General features: G+C 38.2%; 1 protein-coding gene across 4 annotated transcripts in view; it reads left to right on the forward strand.

Moving 5' to 3' along the window:
* The window catches only part of ATG4C (autophagy related 4C cysteine peptidase), a 67289-nt gene that overhangs the window by 14256 nt on the left and 34929 nt on the right, over positions 1-18104 (forward strand). For 2 of the 4 annotated variants that reach the window (XM_061633286.1, XM_061633289.1), the window contains 5 exons: positions 1949-2085; positions 3948-4026; positions 4718-4794; positions 8134-8253; positions 11682-14771. In XM_061633286.1, the coding sequence (XP_061489270.1) occupies positions 1949-2085; positions 3948-4026; positions 4718-4794; positions 8134-8253; positions 11682-11852 (584 nt within the window). In that variant the 3' untranslated portion in view covers positions 11853-14771. Of the gene's footprint in view, positions 1-1948; positions 2086-3947; positions 4027-4717; positions 4795-8133; positions 8254-10584; positions 11662-11681; positions 14772-18104 lie in introns of those variants that run through there. The other 2 variants (XM_061633288.1, XM_061633287.1) reach the window with 2 other exon arrangements.

Here is an 18104-nt window from a genome sequence, read left to right on the forward strand (position 1 = left end):
CACTGATAGCCTTGTGCTCCCTGAATTTGTCTAATCCTCTTTTAAAGCCATCTGAGTTGGTGGCCATCGATACCTCTTATGGGAGCCAATTCTATAGTTTAACTATGCACTGTGTGAAGAAGTACTTTCTTTTGTCTGTCCTGAATCTTCCAACATTCAGCTTCATTGGATGTCCATGAGTTCGTGTGTTATGAGAGAGGGAGAAAAACTTTTCTCTATCCACTTTTTCCATTGTTCTTGTTATGTGCCTTCGAGTCAATTACGACTTATGGCGACCCTATGAATCAGCTACCTCCAATAGCATCTGTCATGGACCACCCTGTTCAGATCTTGTAAGTTCAGGTCTGTGGCTTCCTTTATGGAATCAATCCACCGCTTGTTTGGCCTTCCTCTTTTTCTACTCCCTTCTGTTTTTCCCAGCATTATGGTCTTTTCTAGTGAATCCTGTCTTCTCATTATGTGTCCAAAGTATGATAACCTCAGTTTCAACATTTTAGCTTCTAGTGACAGTTCTGGTTTAATTTGTTCTAACACCCAATTATTTGTCTTTTTCGCAGTCCATGGTATCCGCAAAGCTCTCCTCCATCACCACATTTCAAATGAGTTGATTTTTCTCTTACCCACTTTTTTTACTGTCCAACTTTCACATCCATACATAGAGATCGGGAATACCATGGTCTGAATAATCCTGACTTTAGTGTTCAGTGATGCATCTTTGGATTTGAGGACCTTTTCTAGTTCTCTCATAGCCGCCCTCGCCAGTCCTAGCCTTCTTCTGATTTCTTGACTGTTGTCTCCATTTTGGTTAATGACTATGCCAAGGTATTGATAATCCTTGATAAGTTCAATGTCTTCATTGTCAACTTTAAAGTTACATAAATCTTCTGTTGTCATTACTTTAGTCTTTTGCGCTTTCCTCTTTAACTTTCTCCATGCCCTGCATAATTTTATACACTTCTATCATGTCACCCCTTACTTACCTTTCTCTAAACTAAGAAGCCCCAAATGCTGCATTCTTTTCTCATAGAGGAGTCACTCCATCTCCTAAAGTACTAGACCTGCAGCACTAGGTTACTGGTAGGGATGCTGCTATGAGTTATTGGCCCAGAGATTCTGTTCCTTCCAGCCCTGGAATAGGGCAAAGTTGGCAGTAGATACACGGTCAGTCCTTCTCCAAGGTATGTCTGTAGTTTGCCCAGGGCTCAGCTGCTTGCTTTGTTAACAAAAAGTCTTGTCTCAAAGACTTAACACATTTTATTACAGCATAAGGTTTCACAGATGACAAAAGCTGATGCCATAATAAAGTGAGTTAAGCTTGAAAGTGCCACAAAACTACCTGGAGTTTAGTCTGTTGGAGCAAAAACAACAATAGATCAATGACGACCCCTCTGGAAATTGCTTGTATTGATGTATTTGCACAGGTGTGGCCTAGGTGAGTGGGAATGATTGAGGCTGCAATCCTAACCCCACTTAATTTGGAAGTAAACCCTGTTGAATTCAGTAGGACTTACTTCTGAGTCGATATGGTTAGGATTGCACTGTAAATCCGTGAAGCACTTTTTTCAATTAGACTCCAAGACTGCAGTCTGGCTCCTGTTGCATTGTATGGGTGGATCCCATACTATAGTGCCACAGCAATTTGTGACTGGCAAGCCAAGAAACAACAGTCCTGCCTTTAAGTTGCTGCAGTTGGGCTCTGAGCGGTGCATGGTTTATAGAAGCTCTGGTTTCTGCACATATGCTTGTACTTGTGGAGATGCACACACACTTTGTTGGCTGTCAGTGGGATGGCATGTGGATCCCTCAGGAGGGCAAAATAGTGACAGGTTTTTCCTATCCCCATTCAAATTATCAGGTATTTTGTAGGTTTTTTGGTAAAAGTTATTCAGTTTATATTTGAAAATGTATTTTTAAATCTTTTTTTGCTCCTGATATTTCCTCTTTCAAGTTTACAAGTCCGATGTTATTGATACACAGTGCTGTTTCATGGAGTCTGAAAAATTGGATAGCAAATCTGTAATTATATTAATTCCTGTGAGGCTGGGTGGAGAAAGAACCAACATGGAATATCTGGAGTTTGTGAAGGTATGAAATGAGTTTCACTGTCACTTTTCAGAAAGTAGCATGAGATGGCATAAAAAGACAGTTGAGGATGGAAATCTGCAATCTGTTAAATGTATTTATGATTTTTACAGTAGAAGATCATAAAGTTTGACTTCAGAAATTTGAAATTTCAGTGTGCAGACATAATTGCAGGGCACAGATATTCAATGTTAAACCTGTTATAACTATTCCAGTCCCTAAATGGCTGTCTTGCTGATGCAGTAATGCAGTCATTCAGGATAAAGACTTATCTGGTTTCACCTGTGGTTCATTCAGTGAGAGCATCCTCATGCATCCTTGATTTTAAAATGTTACCTAGGATCTTCATCTGTTCCCCATGCTTAAGCAGCTGATTAGTGGCATTTACATTAACATTATATCCCTTTTCTGTCTCAGTGGTGCTAATAATTAATTTAAGACTGTCATGGAAGTCCTAAAGATGACTACCTCAAATATCTGCAACTGTGTGCCATCCCTTCAGTTTATGCTCATTACCCCTTAAAGCACTTGGACATCAAACTTAGCAAAAATGATCAGACATTGGATGATGATAACATCCACCTTTGCAGGCTATGGTAACTATATTAGCTGCTATGATACAGCAAGTTTTTACACATTTCTAGCCCCCCCCCCAAAAAAAAGAGCTTTACCTGGACCTGTAAAAAAGCTCTTCAGAGTTCATGGAAGCCTGATCCTGATCTAAAGAAAAAAAGAGAGACTATCCTTGGTTCCATTTTGCTCAGCAAACTCGTAAGAAGCAAGCTGTATTTTGTCAGCAAGGAGTTCAGAGTTCAGAGGCTGTGCTGTTGGAAGAAATAAAATGACAATATAGCAGAAATTCAGTTAGCTAAGTGAGAAGGTTTAAAGTTAGGATTTTTCTCTCATTTGCTGACTTGTAATGTAGGGAAGGAAAAGAACTATGTTAGTTTATGTATATAGGCACAGTGGATAGCATCTGTTGCATGAAAGAGAAGATTATTTTGATTTTTTTTGAAAAGTAATTGTAGACACCAGGAAACTTGCACAGGTTTTGACAGGTTAGATTGTAGCCCTTTGAAGTGAGAACTTCTAGATACTTGATTCTGGAGCAGGTTTACATGGTTCTCTTAGTTTTTTGCTTAGTTTTAAACTCACCCACCCATGTTGAACCCCCCCCCAATGCAATTTTGTGGGGCCCTCCTCTATTGTGGCTCAAGGCTAGGGTGTTTTTTTCATTGTTCTGGAACAGCTTTTCACCACTCTTCCTCCACTGCCTGTGCTTTTGAGGTTCACTGCTGTTTCTCTGCCAAGGTGTGTGTGTGTGGGGGGGGGGATATCTTCTCCCTGCCTTGGTAAGGATGCTTTTTGAAAGTGCAATCCATCCAGATCCACATGAAGCATTCTGCTTTTCCAAGCTATCCACAGCCTCCAGAACAGGTTGAGATTGAAGGGTAGAGTCACCAGACATGTTGGAGCTGGAGTGGGCTGGGGCAAGGCCTTCATGCAGCCCAAAGGTTGCTCACCTCACCTCTGTCTTAAATCCTCTCTGAATGCCATTCTTGGGTAAAATATTTTGTGCTGCTTTCCACTTGTACTCTATGACTGCAAATCCAGAGCTTCATTCATGCAGGATTTCTTGGTCTCTTCTGTGAAATGTTCTGCATGGCCACAAGCGTTTTCCATTGCATGCTGAGTGTTTTATTTTCCTTCATAATAGAAGAAGATGGGAAAAGATTGTTGCATTCAGGGATTTAAGTATAAGCAGCTTGTACTGAGGAAAAACTGTCTGTCGTAGAATTAAGTCAGCTGTGATGTAATCCTACATTGCCCCCACCCAAATCTGAGTTTGTTTATTGTTATGACAGGGAATTTTGAGTCTTGAATACTGCATTGGTATTATTGGTGGGAAACCTAAGCAGTCATACTACTTTGCTGGATTTCAAGGTTAGTGTTTTAATAAGGTATGTCTTTTCAGTATGGTATACCTCTTCTCTCCCCCCCCGTCCCCCAGCTTTAGAGTTAATATAAAACCCATGGGAAGTTGAATGATTAAAACAGCAAAATGAGTACTTTATTAATTTATCAGACCCACCAAAGTCCAGTCATTTGTCATTTGCCCTATATGGTAATTGGATTCTGTAAAAAGTACATTGAATTTTCTTTGTTGCACAAACAAGGCATAATTTATCTGTTTCATCAACCTCTGTGAGCCTTTCGCTGCTTACTACCTGGCAGTTCTTGGTTATATATTTACCCTGTAGTAGTTTAAATGGTACAAGTTGATGACCAAATGACAAGCAAATATGTTCTTCCTGTCATGATGAGGAAGTATAATGCATTTTTCATATGCAAACTCCTGGAATATAATTGTGTGTTTGTAAAAGTAATTTTATCTCCAAAAATTAAATGACAGTCTCATCACTTTATCAAAATTTTGCTTCTACAAGCATATTTGATTATGCAAAAGTTAATCTGTCCTGCAAAAACCGATGCTTCATTCATTGAGTATCAGCCTGGCAGACAGTTACTTGCTGGGGGTTTCTTTCCCCCCACTGTTCTGCATAGAAATTGGATTGTAAGCAGTGTAATAATAAGGTGTTTTTTGAATTACTTGTCTTTTGTTTTGTCCTTGTAGATGACAGTTTGATTTACATGGATCCTCATTACTGCCAGTCTTTTGTAGATGTCAGCGTAAAGGATTTCCCCCTCGAGGTAGGATGGATAAAGAACCAGCACAGTTTGCTTCATATATGAATGAAACGCTAATTGCTTAGATAGTTTATTTCTTTCTGCCTTAGACTTAGAAACACAAAGAGGAATAAATTAAAATATGGACAAAGGCAAAATACATTGTGTTGGATGTTGGTGTTTCATGTACAACAGAATACATGTCTTCTGGATTCATTAGTGTGTCAGATGTTTGCACGGAAGCAACCATAGGCCAGTGTTGGGGCTTCCACCATGGAAGTAGCACTATCTCCAACTCTATACATTATGTTGCACTTACAGGGGTTTCAAGCATTGAGTGTCCAACCGGCTTCACCACCTGAAAAGAAGAGTCTTTTCAGTTGTGTGTGTGGGTCATACTTGCACAGCTCTATGCCCAGCATAGAACCTGTATGTGTGGAGGTTCCTTTAAGAATGTTCCTCCTTCTTTCCCAGACTTGGAGCTTGGACTCAGATGGAGGCCATATTCAAAATACTAGAGAGTGCAGTGCCTCTGCTGTGTACTTGGGACTGTTTACAGAACTGGAAACATGCAGCTGGGAACTGTTTTGATTATTAATGGCCTTCCTTGACTAAAGTTGAGTTGCAGGCAACATGCAACAATGTACAACAATGTCACTGTGGTATCTTCTTATCCACTGGAGTTTTACTTTTGCCCAGCTTCAGTGACAGGTGGTGGGCAAAGAAGCAGAAGAACCTAAAAGTAAAGCTACTTCAGTTCTCACTACCACCAGCAGTCACTTCTTTAGATAGACTTACTACAAAACAGCTAGTTTGGGTCTCAGAGTCATTGGAGTAGTGAACCTGTGGACCTCCAGAAATTGTTGGACTTCAGCTTCCTTCTGCCAGCATGGCCAATGGTTAGGGATGATGGCAACTGTTGTCCAACAACATCTGGAGGGCCATAAGCTCCCCAGCTCATATTTATAAAATAAGTTTCCAGACTTCTGTTGTGGAGGTAAACTTGAAAAACATGGGGGTAGCCTGTGAACAGAAAGGGCATAATAAGAGCCGGACATATGATGTTAAAAATATATTGATTTGTAAGGCCATTTCATGATGCAGTGTGATTCTGAGCTTATGGGCTGGCACTAAAGGAGGTCTTAGTCACTCCTACTGTCTGCATAATTCATCTGCTCAAACAGGACTTTTCTCCCACCCCATTTGAGCAACTTATGTTAATTGTGCAGTTTACCTGCAGCCACTCAGGCTAATGTATTTTGCTGAATTAAATTGTGCACATACTTTTTAACATGCATGTAATATTCAGATATAGTAGTGATTTTTACCAGCTGGCACTCCTAAATGTACTTGCAGAGCATATTCAGTTAGGAACATAGTCTTAATTCAGGCAAAAACAAATATGCTTTTATGAGATCAAAAAAACTCCTCTTAACAAATTCTTCTTCTAATATTGTCTTCAGAGTCCTGGAAATCAATATTTTTGCATATGCAAGATGTAGTCATTCATAAGTAGGTAAAAATAACTTCCTGTAAATACAAATATTGTGATGCCCTAGCCATTTTGGAATATTAGCGAGGAGCTGCTTGTGATTCAGGAACGTTTTGATACAGGTAGAAGAGGGAATTAGGCTGCAGTCCTGTACCCACAACTGGGAGAAAACCTCCTTGAACTTAGTGGAACTTACCTCTCAGTAGGCATGTATAGGATCACACTGTTAATATTATGAAGTCAGAAATTAGAGGTTAATTACAGCAGAGTGAGAGAAAAGGAAATATACAGAGTGTGGGAGAGATATCTGCATTTACAGTTTATAGTTTATGGGAACTATTGCTAATTAAGATAATACTTGTTTACTCAGTTCTTCAGTAATTATTTTTTATAACTGGTGTCTGAGGTAAAACGACTATCCAAACCTGCCTGTTATGAGGCACAACAATAATATGCCACTTTGGGTGGTCTTGCATTGTAAGAGGCACTCTTTTTAATTGAATTGTGGATCAGACCTTAATGCTGAGTGCATGTAATAATAATCTATCCTTGTCTAGAGGTGTCAAAAACAAACAGAAATTGCTTTCTTATTGTAGGTAGTAGTTCTGCTAGATTTCTCCATATCTTGTGTTTCAAAATTGATAAACTGCCCAGGCTAAGTTGAAAATCAATCCAGTCTGCAGTCATCTTACAAAATCTATTTGTTTGGAAGAGCCTACTCTCTCTTCTGTGCATGTAGAGTATATTTTCTAAGCATTTAAAGAAACTCTGGACATGCTATGCTGCTTTTCGAATGCTGCTGAGCCATCCTCTTGTGTGTCTATTGCTAAACTGCTGGTTAATGTATTATATCGTCATTCGTTACAAACACATTTTTTTCTAAAGTGGCTAAAATATTCTACTGTTGCTCTGCGTAGAGGAAATTGTGATACATTATATTGGAATCTTACTAATAAAAAGTGCAATTCAGTGAAAAAGATATTCCAGTGGAAAACTAGCATAATGAAAAATAATTTCATGCAGTTCTTCAAAGCCCTTGCAAATTTCTGCAAAACAATGAGTTGGTATTTGGGAGACAGAGCAAACTGCTGACTTGCAGTGTATTGTCCTGTCCTATAGGAAGCTGCTCATACTTTCAGGTCATTGGCTTATCCAGCTCGTTATTATGTACAACTGGCAGTGGCTCTCTAGGTTTTCAGACAGGAGTCTTTCCCAGTCTTCCTTGGAGATGCCAGGAATTGAACCTATAGCTATTTGCATGCAAAGCATGTGTGCTTCCCTTAAAAAGTAAGCTGGGTCTTGAAATGGTCAACTTCCCTTTTTATGAACGTTCTGTACTGGAAACACTTTATATCCTTCATAACATGCATTTTGCAAATTTAAATGTGTAGAGAAAAGCTTATTTGTTAGTTTAGAAGTATGATGTAGAGAAAATAGTTCAGAAACATCACTGTGTTAACATTTCTACCAATATATCTATAAGTTATGCCACTGTAGTTTTCTTGCAATGCCAGTTTGTTGTGCCCCATTACAGTTGGACATTTCCGCTACTCCAAAGTATTTAGTTGAGATTATTTGAAAAGGATTGGGATTGGCCAGAACTATGGAGTGCCATAGAATCATGATAATAGGGTTATTACTTTCCTTGAACTTACATGAAATTTAGTATTTTGAACTGTTAGTTGACTTTAGCAGTGCTAGTTTTTACCATATGAAAGTGTTTTTTACAACTTTCGCTAAATTCAATCAATTCTTTGGAAATGTTTTATGCTCTCTATTAGGTAACTGAACAGACAAGTGTATCTGTATAATTTGTCTTCTCGTCTGCTTTTCAAACCATTTTAAAAATACATTTTTCTGATAATTAACAGTCATTCCACTGCCCTTCTCCAAAGAAGATGCCTTTTAAAAAAATGGATCCTAGCTGCACAATAGGGTTATATTGTCAAAACGTGCAAGCCTTTGAAAAGGCTTCTGAAGAGATAACTAAGGTAAGAATCCACATGGTGAAACTGATACTGTCTTCTCATTCTTTACTTTTGTAGTATTTTGTTTCAGTACATCTTAAATATAACTCTTCAAAATATATTATCAGAGCTTGAACCACTGAGATGTACTGGCAAATATATAAACCCATAGCATTTTTCTCTAATCTTCTTACATTAATGCAAGTGAATGGGAAATGAAATATCTTAAGAGGATGATTCAGTGACTACTTATACAAAGTATTTGCAGCAAATACGCATATCACTGGAGAAAACTGACTCTCTTTAAACTGCATCTTAAAATGCACTTGGGGGGAAGTCACTGACCAAGTTTAATTGAAATATATAGAGTAAATGATCTTGCAAGACATGCATTTAAGTGTATTGTTGAAGTTAAATTATCTGAGATAATTCCTCACACCCACCTCTGAAAATTATATCAAGATCAAGTATAGGATTGTCCCACTAGGTGGCAGCATTTAAACGAAAATATTTTTGCAGAAAGCTCCAGATGTTGAATGATCTTCTACACAAAGAAGAATCTTTTAAAAGGCAATCAATTCCTTTGGGATGATTTTAAAAGGAAATATTAAATCAAATTAAATTGTGTGTTATTATTTATTACTTATTAGTGTAAGTGTGTTTGTTACATTTACAGATAAAATATTATTACTATATGTTACCACCATTTTAAATTCATTGTGAAAGTAAGCACATCCTAGATACAAGTAAACACAGGGTTGTTTATTGCATTTGACTTAAACTAAGAAAAAGGAAAGAAAACTGTTACATTTAAGACATAAAAAGGGAAAAGCCACTATATTTGTACAATAACACATTTCATTTTCTCTTAATTGTTCATGCTCACTCCCATCTACTCATTTGTTCAATTTCATCAAATTGACATGAATTACCTTGCTCAAAAACACTATAGGTATTTAAAACTAGGATGGTGTAATGAATTCTTACCTAAAAGGACATAAGCTGCCGTCCTTTGCATATTTCCTGGGGAGAAAATCCTACTGAACTCTAAGACATGTATAGGATTGTACTGTTAAAACTGGTACATATTATGAAGTGGGATTGTGACAGTAAAAAATAAAAGTAAGGATCTAGAACCTATGCCATATTGACCCATCAGCCTCATTTGCATCTAAGAATAAGCCATGGTCAGAAATAAACCATGTTTTTTCATGACCCATGGTCAGAAATAAAACATAGCTTACCATGAATGAACAACATGCTGGTGCATGCTGCTCAGTTAGCATGAAATGCTAAGCCAAGCCTTGTGATTTGTTTCTCCTGGAGATGCAGGTATGATTGAGCAATGTGCACTGGCATGCTGCTGATTCACAGAGAGCCATAGTTTGCTTCTGACATACAGCTTACCATTACATGGGAACCAGGCCATTTTTGTTTCTTTATATTGTTGACAATTGAAATCTGCCTTCTAAACAATCTGCCTTCTAAACAAACTTTGCCCACATCTTTCATTGAAACAGAGTAAAATTTATGCTACAGATTTAATAATCTTAGCAAGTGCTTTTTGGAAGGGAGAAGGCTTAGAGAGTGGCTGAAATGACATTTGCACTAGACTTTCTGGCTCATAGTTCACACTCATAGCCACTAAATACTGTATACTGCACTACTTCTCAAGAATTGTTGTTATGAGAATTCTCTGTATGGAAAATGGCAATAATCAAAACTGCCTTTTCTGGGGAAAATCTCCATTGTTTTGTTTTTAACTGTGTTGTAGCATTTTCCATGTGTATGCTTCCACAAAAATAATTCCAAAATCATTCCTTTGGAGGTAAACGCTTCATTAGAAGCCACCCCCTGTATCAGTAGTGAGGAATCCTACTTCTTTGTCACTCTCTTAATAAGAATAAAATTTCTGAAGCAGTGATACAGAACTAGATATTTTAAAATTCCTTCATCTCCTTTGAAATGGCCATGACTGCATACTTTTCACCTAAATGTGAACTTAATTTCATTTTGTGAGAGTCTGATATTTGTTGTGAAATTTACAAATACAATACAAATTACAAATACAATAAATAAATAAATTTGATAACAATCTTAATTTCGGTTTTTACAAGCAGGTTTCTGCCTCATGGTTTAATGAGAATTCAGAAATGTATGGGTAATTCCCAAAGAAAGCAGGGTTTTTATTTGGTGAATGGTTTTCAGCCTGTCAGTGTCCTGCACAGCTCCCATATTACATTTCTATTCTGAAGCTCTTTGAGTGTCACAGATTTAGAGTAAAAAAATTAGTATAATAATTTCCATAGTTGTACGGTCTGAGTTATCTTACATTCCCTTATTGCTTATATCTAGGAGATGAAGCGGTTTACCCCAGCAAGCATCCTCAGTTAAAATGCAGTACTGAACTCACTAGGCTAGCGTGTATTGTCCTTGCAAAGTTAAGTGAGTGTGTATACACGTATATATTCATCTATAATAGGAAGAAGCTCATCAAACACTGAGCAAATGGGGAGCCGCTTTTACTTAGTAGTCGTGGTGGTGGCTGTCACATTGCAAGACACCTGTCAATTAGGAGAAGAAGGCCTGCCAGCTAATTTCACAGGCTACCAAACAGCCATCAGAATGCCGTGAACTTCTGTTACTGATGTGGGCTGAATTGATCCTATAGCCAAACAATAAAAGGCTATATCCAATTATCTTGTCCCTTGAGATCAATTTCCCTATACCACCTTCCTAAAATTTTCCCTTTTTCACATGATCCTACTTCTTCTGTTTACCACAGATTATGTCTATGCTGTCCTTGCCCTTCTCTTTCACAGTACTATCAGAAATATGTGATTAAAGTAGGGCAGAATAAAGTGTAAACCTGCAGAGCACCGTTAAAATTGTGGAATGTGATTTTACTGCAGGCATGATCTTCTAGAACCTGATTGTTTTTATGTGTGTATCTAGTTTGTCCTACTTAAATAGCTGTTTAGAGTTGTTCAATGTTTCAGATTAAATGTGTAATTAAAACTATGTTTGAATTCCTGATTTGACCAGTTCCCCAATGCATCTCTGTAGACTAATGTGGGCTTTTCATATGGTATTGAACTATATACATAATTTAGCTGATTAAAATTATAGCAGCCCAAAGAACTGGTGGTATAGTGTACTGTGAGCCAGAATCTTACCTTGGCCATGAACTCACTAGGCTTTAGATGTTGGGAGAGCTAACAATGTATGTATGATCTCGTGTGGCCTTAAATACTGATCTCATGTGCACATATCTCTGCTGGGGAGATGTGGCACTGAGAGGTGTTACAGAAACATGAAAAGAGGTTAATCCTGTGTGCAGTGTTTTCTGCTTGATGTTAAAAATGAATGCTTGGGTAACAAGTTGGAGTAACAGCAGTGCAGTTTTTTGTCTTCTAATCAGTGTTTTTCTCTGATACTGTATTTAATTGTAGATTCTGAAATCCTCATCTAAGGAGAACTATCCCTTGTTTACTTTTGTAAATGGACATTCTAGAGACTATGATTTTGTGATGAGTCCAGTCCTGGAAGAGAGAACAGTTTTCTCTGAAGATGAAAACAAAAAGTTGAAATGTTTTACCACTGATGACTTTGTCTTGTTATAAGAGCATTTTATTGTATTTATTCATTTAAAATATTTATCCTCCATCTTTCCATGTATCAGGATCAACAGCAAGGCTTAACATTTAATATTAAAACAACAGATAAATCAATTAAGCATCTTAAGCAAAAGCACCAATCCACAGAGAGATAGTGATAGAGCAATAAAAGTATCAAGGTCAACAATTAATAATCAGTTTTCCAAATGCTTTTTAACCGTTTTCCGAATCCTAGCAAGTAAGGCGGGGCAATGACTCTCCTCTTGAGATGTACCACTATGGAGAAGGGCCTGCTTTGCATAGCTGCTTCCAACAATTCACATGGCAAGGGAGTCAGAACAGAGTCCCCAACAGTGAGTCAAATCAAGCCTTCCAAGATGGTGGCTGCCATCACATGAGCAGAGAATTCCAGCTGCTGAAAATTCAAGCCCAAACTAGCATGTTTTACCAATCTGAATCACCTGATGGAGACGTAGAAAGGAGCAGGAAGGTCCCTCTCCCACTCCATCCGAAATTATGTATCAAATGGTAGCATATGTGCATAAAAATTGATATTTATCCATCGAAGGCTTCTGAGAGATGCTCCTCTGTAAAGAGCTCATAGAATGGACAGCAGCTCCATACACTTTTGTTCTCCGGAGTTTCCTGTGGCCAGAACCATCTCACAGCACAGAAATGGGGAGGGGCCCCATATGCCAGCATTTAGGCTTGGGGAGTGCTCTTCCGTTTGTTCTACATTAAACAGATTTTGGTGATAAGCAGCATGCTGTAGCCCTCACACTGGCCTTTGCTTGCCAGCTGGTGGGTCAAGAAGGTGCCCAGGCTCCCTGACACTTGCTTGGGCAAGTATCTGTAGGCAATTGTGGCAATAGCTTTGCAGCTTTGGACAGTTTTTCTTAGCATAGTGCACCTGCAGTGGCACAACAGATGGCCTTCTTTGTAGCAGATGTGTATTCCTGGGTGTACATCTGGGTGTTGAGCTTGATGGGACGCATTACCCTTGATGTATGTGAAGTCTTGGTGTACTTTCTTGCCCTGTATGTAAATGATGGCAGCCACATCTGTGAAGGCTTTGTCGGTCTGGCCTCAGCAGCTGTCCTCTAGAGGGTTGGGCATGTGCACCAAGCTGGCCATCATTATATAGTCCGCCCGCTGTGCAGCTCTGGCTGTAGAGTACTGGTTGAATGCTAAGATAACAATTTACCCTTGAAAAACAGCTTTATGTTCTTTAAGTTTCAAATTCTGCTACATGAGAGGTTTTTTTTTAAAGCATCCTGTGTAAATGGATTGTTTTCTTTGATAGTGGATGAATATAATGAAATATTGTGCTGGTAAATTATTGTTCCAATTCAGATATAGTGAAATGCTGAAGATGATGATGTTCCAAACTTGCTGTCTCAGATGCTTTATAGTATGTTGTGTAGTCTGTAACCATTCCAGATTCAAATTATTTCTTGACATTGAACTTTGATTCGGTCAGCCATCGTTCAACCCACTAAAAGGCAGACAGACATGTGAAGTAACTTATATGATGAGTTTGCAACATGGAATCAAATCCGTTGAGAACCAGTACTTAAGGACCTAGCTTAAAGTGGATAAAGAGCCAGCAAATAAAACTATTAATGTTCCTCTGCCTGAACCCCCATAATATTTAATAATGTAATCATGAGATGCCACTTCCAGTGTGCATCTTGCTCAGATGTATCTCTACTTTTTTAACAGTAATACTGATGCAATTATGTAAGCTGAGCAGTGAGTTAAGGTGCTGCTTAGCAATATGACCTTATAATGACTACTCATTAAGATTGTAATGGAACCTTAATAAGAAGAGGTAATACAGTATTGGCTTCCCCCACAATTTGAAAAGGTATGTTACCAATATTAAACTGCAACCAATCATAGTAGACAAAAACAATTATTACATGGGAGCTGTGTTTTGTTTCCTACCTTCAAATATAATTTGGATCCCTATAATCTTAACACTACATCATGTCAATCAAAGCCTATAAGTGTAGGGTGGGAAGGTAACAGCAAATAGGCATGGGAATGATGATCTGGTTTCTGGTACCTCTAGCCGCTGTACGTTTACAAGTACCAATCACTTAACATGTAAATCTCTAACAGCAGGCTTAATTTCAGCACATCATATTTTAAATGCACACAAACTGTATGAGGAAGAAAACTGTTGCTTTATTAAATGTGAAAATATTAAATGCTCATGCCTTGATTTTAAAGATGTATTTTTCTTTCTGGGATCATTTCTTTCCACTGTCTAAAGAAATAAGTTGTGTAAAATATTCTGGTTATTTGTTCTATTTGTTTTGAACCAACATTCTGCTATAGTGGTCTTGACTGAATAATAAATTTCCTGTGCCACCTCCTTATGAGAATGACAAAAGGATAGTTTATAGGCACAGCAGAAAACTTGTCTGAAATTACGCCTAAAGCAGCTAAATGAGAAACTTGCAAGCAGAATGATGGCTTATTCACTGGCATAGCTAACAGTATTTTGGAAGTCATGCAGCTCAATCCTACATGAAAGCAAGTTCCATTGTGTTCAGTGTAGCTTACTCTCTAGTAAGTAGTAAGCACATCTAATGCATAAACTTTGAATTGGTATATGACAATAATTGTAGTATATTAATTGTAGTATGTTTGTATGCACAGCTGTATATTCTTCACCTAACAGTACAAAAGATCATTTGTGCATTTCTGCCTACATCTATGCTTCTAAACTACCAAATTTACTCACATTCCATTTATCTTATTTTATACCTTTAGCTGCTTTTTAATTTTTTTAAAAGAATGAACTTACCTTTTGCCATTTGACAAGCCCCAAATAGAACTTAACTAGATAGCAATTATGCAGATGGGAAATTCTCTATGACAAATCAATAAAAAATTTAACTTTGGTCTTGAAAGTGAGACCTTGTGAAGCCTATTAAGAAAATCACATTATAAAATATTATTTTAAGAATCATAAAAAGAAGTTCCTGTGTCAAGTACAGCAGTTTAACTAGATACTGTTCCGTCAGCAAGTAGCCAAAACAACGTATGTCTTGTTTAACTATTCTTGACATAAGAAACGTTTTGTCTTTTAACAATATACCATTCTGAAATTGTGCTAATCAGTTTTGTGTAGTTTGTGTGTTCCGTCTGAATCTGGTGATTTTGTATATGAAGCAGGTTGTGATGTGAAATCAAACTTCCAAGTTTCACATCATATCACAACTTGCTCTGGCCGCCATCGTAGCTTTGGGACATTCAAAGATCGTTCCAAAAGTTTGTATTACAGTAGTGACAAGTTAAATTACTATGTTGCTATAAATTAATGTTTTTCAGTAACTACAGGGAACTTTAATTTGAAACCACGTTAATTGCATGGTGATTCTCGTTACCTCTGCTGCATTATCTCCCTGAAATCTCTGCAATTAATTTGTGTCATTGCTGTTGTTGTTGCTGCTGCTTTCAAACACAAACCACCCTAGCATTCATTATCACATACCCAGCAGTTGCCTGTGTTTTTTTAAAGCCATTTTATAAATCAACACCTAGCTTTCATTTAGTTGCTTGCCATGATATGCCAAATGAAGATGCAGACGCAGATCAGATTAAGATGACCAGAACTTTGGGAGGCATAGCCAACATAGCTAAATTGTATAAGCCTACTGTAGACGGGAGCTCTGAACATTAGTGGGCCTGTCTGGTTTAGGGCTGGCATGAGTGTCCAATGAAACAGCATCATCCTTGCCTATTGATAGGCTATAAACCTGTTCCCTCTAAGAGAGAGCCAGGTAGGGTTTTTTAAAGCACCTTAACCCTGGTCTAAAAGGTTAACTCAGTCTTTGCAGAAAATGTGGTGCTTCCTATATAAAGCCACAAGTTTGATAATAGCACTCTCTTATTTAAGAAAGATCCTGCCCATATCCTGCTTTGTATAGATCCTGCGCAGTAGCACACCTCTTTAATTTAATGTAAATCCTGGGGAAGATTTAAAATCCCTGTTATATCCAGCAAAACATTATTAGTCAATTCCACTCTCCCCTCCCTTTCCTTTTGCTTAAGCCATGATCTTCAAGAGAAATCATGCAGGAACACTCTTCCCCCACCCTCTGGCATTCAGAGGACATTGGAGCACATGCACATCTGGAACTGGAAATTTGTAAACTGGATTTGTACATAATGCCAATATGTGCCTACAAGCACAACTTCCCTGTAGAGTTAATACCACCACCCCATCCAACCCCTTCTACTATTACAGCTTTTGTATTAAATTACTTATTGGAACAGTCCGGTGGCCGCAAGTCCCTTTTGGAGTCCCTTCTGACCCAAAGGGTGAGGTTCTAATAGTGTTCTGTTCTGCATCCAAAGGGGCAGAGGGCCTGATGATAAGACCCTTTGAGGACAAGTTCTTATCCCATACTGTTATTTAATTGTTTAATATCCCACCCTTTTAGTAGGAGCCCAGGGTGGCAAACAAAAACACTAAAAACACTCTAAAACATCATAAAAACAGACTGAAGTATTAAAACATCTTTAAAAATGTCTTTTAAAAAAAAAAAAAAGCTTTAAAATATCTTTAAAGGCAATTCTGACACAGATGCAGACTGGGATATGGTATCTGCTTAAAAGGCTTGTTGGCAGAGGAAGGTCTTCAGTAGGCGCCAAAAAGATAATAGAGATAATGCCTGTCTAATATTTAAAGGGAGGGAATTCCAAAGGGCAGGTGCCACCACAACAAAGGTCCACCTCCTATGCTGTGTGGAATGCACCTCCCAATAAGATGGTATCTGCAGGAGGCCCTCACCTGCAGAGCCCAGTGATCGACTGAGCATATAAAGGATAAGACCATCTTAGTGTAATTCTTAGGTTTCATACTGATGGTCAGTTTGTATCACCTAATTAGAAAATCTGCAAATTCAGGATTTAAATGGTGAGTTTGGGGCCCAGAATAAAAAAATCCGATAGGGAAGTCTTTGCCAGACTGGTGTCTTCCAGATGTTTTATACTACAACAGCCACAGCCATTATAGCCAGTGGTAAGGACTGATGCAAGTTGTGGCCCAGAACATCTGGGGGGTCCCACGTTAGTGATGCTTGAGGTAGGGGTATCTTTGCAATAGGACAATGCTACAGCTTCTCACAGAAACATTTATCAAACAGTTAAAATGCCCTCCTTTTTTCAAGCTGATCTCTTTATCAGGGCTAAGTCAAATAGTGTTCTAACTAGAGAACTATCCCCTTTGAGTGATAGATCTTGGCCTACAGTCCTACATGGCCATGACTCTGACAAGCAAATCTCAAATTTTCTGATTCGTTGAGTAGATCCAAAAGCTGAAGTGATTATGCCTACAGTGGCAGCTGCAGGTTGGATTTTATCACCCCACTGGGAAAGGCTTGATATGACTCGAGTGTTTGTACCCAGTCTCAACATGATGGCAAGCAAACCTTGAATTGGATCAGTAGATGTAAAGCAAAATCAAGGATTTGCAACTGATAACCATCTAAATCCCTTTGCAGAGATGCAGAGTTTTCACAGCTTGAACAGCGGATTTCCCCCCCTGTGAATACAAATTCTTGTAGTAATAGGAGCATGGCCTTGATTTTTCCATCCAGTTGGAGGGAAAGTTACTTGTCTAGTAAACAAAGAACAGTAGAATTGATTCTATCTTCCCTTTTTTCTAAAAAAGAAAGATGGTATGAAGCAATAGCAGAATAATTTTAATTTGTAACTCTACAGTGCTTGCCATTGGCAAGATCACTTGTATTCTGTTTTTAGGAATTGGGGTACATAGCGCATCAGGAATGAATAACATGACCCCTTGTTCTCAGCATTTTTGTCAGCCCTACATGAAAGAGTTCTTGTGTTGGGATGCTCCACTCTGAAGCTGTTCTCTGTTTAGCATGTATTTACAGAGATGTATGAATATTTGATTAATGAGTCATAGTCTCTGGAGAAATTTAATAACTGTACTGCTGTACAAAGCCAGCTCCTTTACTGTTAACACAGCTGCCAAGGGTGTCTGTGACACTGAAGCCCTTTCTGGATCTAATGTATGCTGGGAAGTAAATTCCTTCATTACAAGGCAAGACATTATTCACTCCCCAATTTTGAACTTTTGCAAGCTCACTTTACTGGCTCTGATTTGTAAAGATTTTTCCTGTGGAAACAATCTGCGATATGTGAGCTGTAAAAAGCTTTCTTGTTTTGGCAAAAGTGTTTGGGAAGGCTAGGTTACAAAGATACGCATCCTACCCT

The sequence above is a fragment of the Rhineura floridana genome, chromosome 6 (genome assembly GCF_030035675.1).
Source record: "Rhineura floridana isolate rRhiFlo1 chromosome 6, rRhiFlo1.hap2, whole genome shotgun sequence".
In the NCBI taxonomy this organism is placed as follows: Eukaryota; Metazoa; Chordata; class Lepidosauria; order Squamata; family Rhineuridae; genus Rhineura; species Rhineura floridana.